We start from the raw sequence: 7,234 nt of genomic DNA, 5'->3' as shown, positions 1-7,234 counted from the left end.
CTGACCTGCAGTCTTTTTCTTGACCTCTCCGCCTCCACCCTGCTCCGACCTATCACCCTCACCTTGACCTCTTTCCACCTATCACATTTCCAACGCCCCTCCTCCAAGTCCCTCCTCCCTACCTTTTATCTTCTCCTGCTGAACACTCTCTGCTCATTCCTGAAGAAGGGCATGTGCCCGAAACGTCGAATCTTCTGTTCCCTAGATGCTGCCTGACCTGCTGTGCTGTTCCAGCAATAAAGTTTCAGCAATGTCACGCTGCAGCCTACAACAGTCCTCTATACTGTCAACAACACCTCCAACCTTTGTCGTCTGCAAACTTGCTAACCCATCCTTCAATCTCCTCATCCAAGTCATTAATAAAAATTACAAAGAGTAGAGGCCCAAGAATAGAGCCCTGTGGAACACCACTCACTACTGACTTCCAGGCAGAATACTTTCCTTCCACTACCACTCGCTGTCTTCTATCAACCAGCCAATTCTGTATCCAGACAGCTAAATTTCCCTGTATCCCATTCCTCCTGACCTTCTGAACAAGCCTACCACGGGGAACCTTATCAAAAGCCTTGCTGAAATCCATATACACCACATCCACCACTCAACGCTCATCAATTTGTCTAGTAACATCCTTAAAGAACTCAATAACATTTGTGAGGCATGACCTGTCCCTCACAAAACCGTGCTGACTGCCTTTAATCAAGCCATCCTCTTCCAGATGGTCATAAATCCTATCCCTCAGAATCCTTTCTAAGACCTTGCAGACGACAGACGTGAGACTGACTGGTCTGTAATTGCCGGGGATTTCCCTATTTCCTTTCTTGAAGAGAGGAATTACATTTACCTCCCTCCAGTCCTCCAGTACGACTCCAATGGAGAGTGAGGATGCAAAGATCTTCGCAAACGGCGAAGCAATCACTTTTCTCTCTTCCCAAAGCAGCCAAAGACAAATCTGGTCTGGCCCTGTCAATCTTAATGTTTGTCAAAGTTTTCAGCACATCAGCTTCCTCAATCTCTATCCGTTCCAGCATGCTTACCTCCTCCTCAATGGTTTCATTCACTACAAGGTCCTTTTCTTAAGTAAAGACAGAAGCAAAAAACTCATTTAGGGCTTCCCCTACCTCCTCAGACTCTATACACAAGTTCCCTATGCTATCCCTGATCAGCCCTACTCTTTCTTTGATCATTCTCTTATTCCTCACATAGTGTAAAATGCCTTTGGATTCTCCCTAATCCTTCCTGCCAAGCCTTTTTTGTGCCCCCTCCTGGCTGTCCTCAGACCATTCTTGAGCTCCTTCCTCGCCTGCCTGTAATCCTCTAGAGCTGAGCAAGACCCTTGCTTCCTCCACCTTACGTAAAGCTGTCTTCTTTCTATAGACGAGAAGCTCCTCCGCTCTCATCATCCAAGGTTCCTTTATCTTATCCCTTCTTGCCTGTCCCAGAGGAAGACAGTTATGCATCACTCGCATCAACTGTTCCTTAAACACAGTCTCCACATGTCTATAGTGCCCTTTCCATGGAACAATTTCTCCCAGTCCATGCTTCCCAACTCACGTCTGAGAGCATCATATTTTCCTTTTCCCCAATTAAATATCCTCCCATTGTGCCTGCTTCTCTCCTTCTCCATGGCCATATAGAATGTGAGGCAGTTGTGGTCACTATCACCAAAATGCTCTCTCACCGCAAGATCTGACACCTGCCCAGGCTCATTGCTGAGCACCAAATCCAAAATGGCCTCTCCCTTCGTCGGCCTGTCAACGTACTGAGTTAGGAAACCCTCCTGAACACCTTACAAAAACAGCTCCTTCCAAACCATCTGCTCAAAGGAGGTTCCAATCAACATTGGGAAAGTTAAAGTCACCCATTACAACAACCCTACTACATTCACACTTTTCCAAAATCTGCCGACCCATGCTTCCTTCCTGCTGCTATTGGGGGCCTGTAGTAAACCCCTAAGGAGGTGACTGCTCCCTTACTGTTCCTAATTTCCACCCATACTGACTCAGTAGGCAGACCCTCCTTGACAATAGTAACATCTGTAGCTGTGATACCCTCTCTGATTAGCAGGGTGCCTTGACCCTAACTTTTATATCTTTTTAAAAGGCAAGTGTAAGGTGCTATGTCCCAGATATGATTCTATTGGTCCACCTACAAGCTGTAATCAAAACACACCTTATTCTTACAATAGAGTTAAATACAACAAAAAGAAATATATGCATAACAACTCTACTGAAATACTTAATAAGGTAATGTATTATTTAACCACTAACTGCTCCAATATAGGCAGCATCTCACCACCGCACCCTTGGCAAAGGCATTCAGCAAGACAGTTATTCCTCTCACGTGCTGTCTCTCTCCAGTCCAGTAGAAAGAAACAATCTGCCCATTTGAGTTTTAAGAGGAAGCCTCTCTGTTTAAGACTTCACTCCAGCCACAGAGAACTCAAGCTTTCAGCTCCAGCAAAACAAAACTCAGCTATCTGAAATCAAAACTAAAGACCTTTTGGTCTGTGTGAGCCTGACCCATCCACTCATGATTCTTTTGTCTTACTTCAAAAAAAGCCCAAGGAGAACTCAAAGTCGTTTACCAGTTGCCTGTCCAAAGGAGACATGTAGCTCAAATCAAGACCATGGTGTCGTATTCACCAGTTGCCATCAAGAATGCAACAACAGCACTCAAAATGTTTGGTACCACCCCTTGTACTAGATTGGTATCCACCATCTGAGTTAATATTTATGCCCCTCCAACACTGTCACACACTGTGGCTGCAGTATGCATGACCCATGGAAACACCACACTAACTCATCATGACTACTTTAAGATCACCTTCCTACCCCCATGATGACTAACATTGAAGAAAAATGCAACACCTTGATAAAGACCACCACCTCTATGAGGAATGTTTGAGGATCTGGGTTTTTACTCTATGGAGTTTAGAAGGATGAGGGGGGGTCTAATTAAAACGTACAGAATGTTGAATGGCCTGGACAGAGTAGATGTTTCCATTGTTAGGAGAGACTAGGACCCAAGGGCACAGATTAGAGTAAACAGAAGACCTTTTAGAATGGAGAGAAGGAGAAACTTCTTCAGCCAGAGAGTGGTGAATCTATGGAACTCACTGCCACAGAAGGCTGTGGAGGCCAGGCCATTGAGTATATTTAAGACCGAGATAGATAAGTTCTTGAGTATCAAGGGGATGAAGGGTTATGGGGAGAATGAAGGTGAGAAACATATCAGCCATGATTGAATAGTGGAGCAGATTTGATGGCTGAATGGTCCCTGGATGCTGCCTGACCTGCTGTGCTGTTCCAGCAATAAAGTTTCAACTTTGATCTCCAGCATCTGCAGACCTCACTTTCTCCACTAAGGATAAAACAAACCATTATTTGGAAAGGCATGGGTTAAAAATCAAGGTAGCATATCACCTCTGACTAACTTGATTGAATTCTATGATAGGCCAGAACAGATATGGTGGGTTCAGTGGCCTTTTTCTGTGCTGGACTTGCATTTGGATCAGCTGTGGACAAGTGATGTGGCAGTTAGGAAACCAATTTGGAGAACATTATAGAAATGATGCTGAGAAGCAAAAATCAAACCAAGGTAGGCTTTCAGAGTAGCACAGCTGAAGTATAGGTGGAAATGGTGAATATTACAGAAGTGAAAATATACAACTGCGATAAGTAGGATGTAGGGTCTGAAGTTCACTTCAGGGCTGTGTAGCTTATACCATGTTGAAAGATTCCCTCTCCTTGGAACTTTGGAACTCTCAAATGTTGTTACTTCATAGGATCAGTGTTCTTGAGTAATAATTCTTGAATCTATCAACCAAAGCACTGTGAGTTCTCATTCTGACCTCCTTCCAGCTGATTTTCAAAACACATCATAAGAAGTGCTAGCAAAAGCAAAATGAAAGAGACTGCACGAAATGAAGAGAAAATCATGATCATACTGCAGTTCAAAGAACAAAAATACTTACACAGCCCACATTTCATTTTACAAAGTAAATGTCACAGCTGTCAATGGGCGAGATTATTGCTAGGTGCTTAAAAACCTTTTTCTTAAACATTACTCACGGTCAATTCTGGGCTGGAAGGCGCAATCGCAGGAATCGGATAGCTGACAATACACAGACCGAAAGGGGAAAGTAACTTCCCAGCACAAAAAGCTGGGAAGAAAAGAAAGACAAAAAAGCCAGAGCCGAAATTCCCCCCTCAACAGCTCCATAGCTTTGTCATCATCTCACTTCCGCACCAGCTACGGCGCGTGCGCACTGCGGCGGCAGGTCGCTCTCAGTGACATCACAATGGCAGTGTAACAAAGTGGAAATGATACAGAATGACCAGCAGCTGGTAGCCCCTCCAATGGGCCGAATATCCCTCACTGAGTGACTCCTCCACCGTGGCTCGACTCATCGAAACAAATGACAGCGTTTCCATTCGCAACAGGCTCTCTGAATTGTGGCCTTCGGTCGAAAGTTGGCATATGTGTGCAACGTCTTTCCCGAGGAGTGTAAAGGTTGTTTTAAAAGAAAACAAGAATCGTCAGTACAGACTATTCACCGCCGCCTTTAAAATTTGTTTGCGATCTATCAGTGTCATGGTCGTTTTCTATGAGTTTTGAAATAGCATTAATTTCCGAAGGACATAAATCAAGTATAAGTTTCCAACCTTTCTGAAAGATAACGATTTTCTCCCCGACAAAACCCGAAGCAATAAAAATATCGTAAGGTTGTATGCTTTTAAAATGTTTCTTGGACAATTGCCCAGAAGGAAAATCCAGTAAAACTTAAGAATAATGCATCCTGGTCGCCCTCAGAGTAGTATTCCAGTAAAACCAGCATGTTCATTTCTGACTATTACTTTTTTAAAACTATTTTTCCCTCAATTGTTTATCAGTTATATAAAAAAAAATATAAATAGAAGGGCATAGCTGTTTGGGCAGGCCTTAACAGTAAATTAGAAGTTTATTACAAACGAACAGGAGTAGGTCATTCAGCACTTGTATGGCTGATTGAACACTTCAGTAACTTTTACCCAACCCATCCTTATAACCCTGTACATCATTCACAATCTATCAATCTTTACCTTGAAGAAACTCAAAGCCTGAGCTTGCGCAGAGGTGAATGCAAATAAAATGGAATGAAACAAACCATATATAATACAAGCATAAACATTTCAAACCATGGTAACATACAACCCCGTTAATGCCAACAGCACTCCTCACCATAGAAAGTAGGTTCCCTTCTCTACTACTTTATGGTTTCATTTAACTGTGATTTCAAATCCTCATTTTAAGAATCTGATAGCCTCTTTTTTTTAATCTTCATGCAACTGAGCTTAGACTTTCTCAGCTTCTAATAATGCCTTCAGGGTCTTAATCAAACACTTCTGGCCTAGAATTTTAAAATTAAACTCCTTACTCTGAGTGAACCTATTTCTTAACAGTTCTAAAGTTCTGTACACAGATCTTTGAAAGTTGCCACCCAGGTAAATAGTGCGGTGAAGAAGGCATATGGCGTACTGGCTTTTATTGGTAGAGGAATTGAGTTCTGGAGTCCTGAGGTCATGTTGCAGTTGTATAAGACTCTGGTGCGGCCGCATCTGGAGTATTGTGTGCAGTTTTGGTCGCCATACTATAGGAAGGATGGGGAGGCACTGGAACGGGTGCAGAGGAGGATTACCAGGATGTTGCCTGGTATGGTAGAAAGATCGTATGAGGAAAAGCTGAGGCACTTGGGGCCTCATTATGGGCATTTATGCGGGCATTGGATAGGCATATGGAGGATAGTGGGCTAGTGTAGGTTAGGTGGGCTTGGATCGGCGCAACGTCGAGGGCCGAAGGGCCTGTACTGCGCTGTATTCTTCTATGTTCTAAAGTATCTCACTTATTTAGGAGCAACTGTTATGCATATCTAACATCAGCCTAGAGTTCTGGAAAACTGCCTAACCCAAAAATGCATTGTACATGATATGGATGTTTCCCTCAGCCAAAGAAATTCCAGGATCTTCTGACTGAAGCCTAATGCACATTACTGTTTAGTCTGTTCATTCATAAAACTCTCAGAACATAATCAAAACCACATTACTCTCCAGGAGACTTCTCTCTCATACCATGTTTTAAAATAGTTCACATGCTTACAGAAATACTTGGCAAGTTAATCACTAAACTGCTTCACTCACACAAAACTCACATGTCACTAGTTCAACTACCAAATATACAATGTTAAAATATATATAAATCACGCACCTTACATCACATTCAGCATGATACTGGTCACCAATTTTTTAATTTCCTTCCTCTTGCGGTTCTTCTTGTTAAAGGGCTTATGCCTGAATTCTCCTGCTCCTTGGATGCTGCCTGATCTGCTGTGCTTTTCCAGCACCACACCCTCAACTCTGATCTCCAGCATCTGTAGTCCTCGTTTTCTCCATGAGGGCTGAGTTCAATGGGCATCATGAGGCATATGGATCTTGTAAAACTGGAACTCCAGTTCAGGCTAGTGCCAGTCATCGCCGGGTTTCACTGGGTTTATCCTTCTGGGTCTTCCACCAGCAGACTCAAAACCAGCAGAACTGGACTATTGCACACTTCATTCCCATCAGTCAGTAGAGTTAATGTTACCCCCCAACCCTCACCCCCCACCGACACCAGAGTCTCAAACTCAAGCGTAATGTTTGGGTAAAGTGAAATTGGAATTGGGGAATCGGGATGATTGGACCAACGTTTAGTTCCCATTTTAAAGTCACCTTTTCTCAGCATGAACTGAGACAATCAAGTACCTGTTTTCACCTTAGATCAAGTGGTTTCTACATGATGCTACCTCCAGGGAAACATTTCACTGTCCTGTAGCTGTTGTCGTTCCAACTCACAGGATTGATTATTTTGCTGTGCAATAATTCAGCCATTTCTGCTGGTTCTGAGACTTGCATCTTGCTGGGGCTGTCCGGCCATCCCATTTTTCACATACACAGTTTCACAAGTGTTATGGACTAAGCCAGACCACTCAAAACATTCTTAAGCAGTCAGCTCAGATCATAACTTTGCAATTTGTTTCGGTAAGTGTACAGTGATAATTACCCAGATTAAGTTAACTAGGTTGACTATTAGATTTTAAAACAGAAAAATTTATTTTTCCACACAGCTCCCTGTTGAACTGCCAACCAGTTCAAGACTCGACTAAAACTGCTCAACTCAGCTTGAGAGCTGATCACTCCCCTTTCTTTATACAGGTCACTTC

At 43.1% G+C, this 7,234-nt stretch overlaps 1 protein-coding gene across 1 annotated transcript in view; it reads right to left on the bottom strand.

Moving 5' to 3' along the window:
• LOC122564894 (torsin-1A-like) overlaps positions 1–4,304 on the bottom strand; it is a 37,717-nt gene extending 33,413 nt beyond the window's left edge. Inside the window, exon 1 of the mRNA XM_043720308.1 lies at positions 4,071–4,304. Within this exon, the coding sequence (XP_043576243.1) occupies positions 4,071–4,221 (151 nt within the window). The 5' untranslated portion in view covers positions 4,222–4,304. The remainder of the gene's footprint in view (positions 1–4,070) is intronic.
• Between the last annotated feature and the right edge of the window lie 2,930 nt (positions 4,305–7,234).

This window comes from Chiloscyllium plagiosum, chromosome 30, assembly GCF_004010195.1.
Source record: "Chiloscyllium plagiosum isolate BGI_BamShark_2017 chromosome 30, ASM401019v2, whole genome shotgun sequence".
Taxonomy (NCBI): domain Eukaryota; kingdom Metazoa; phylum Chordata; class Chondrichthyes; order Orectolobiformes; family Hemiscylliidae; genus Chiloscyllium; species Chiloscyllium plagiosum.
Note: the sequence above shows the minus strand (reverse complement) of the source record. Positions and strands in the feature narration are given on the sequence as shown.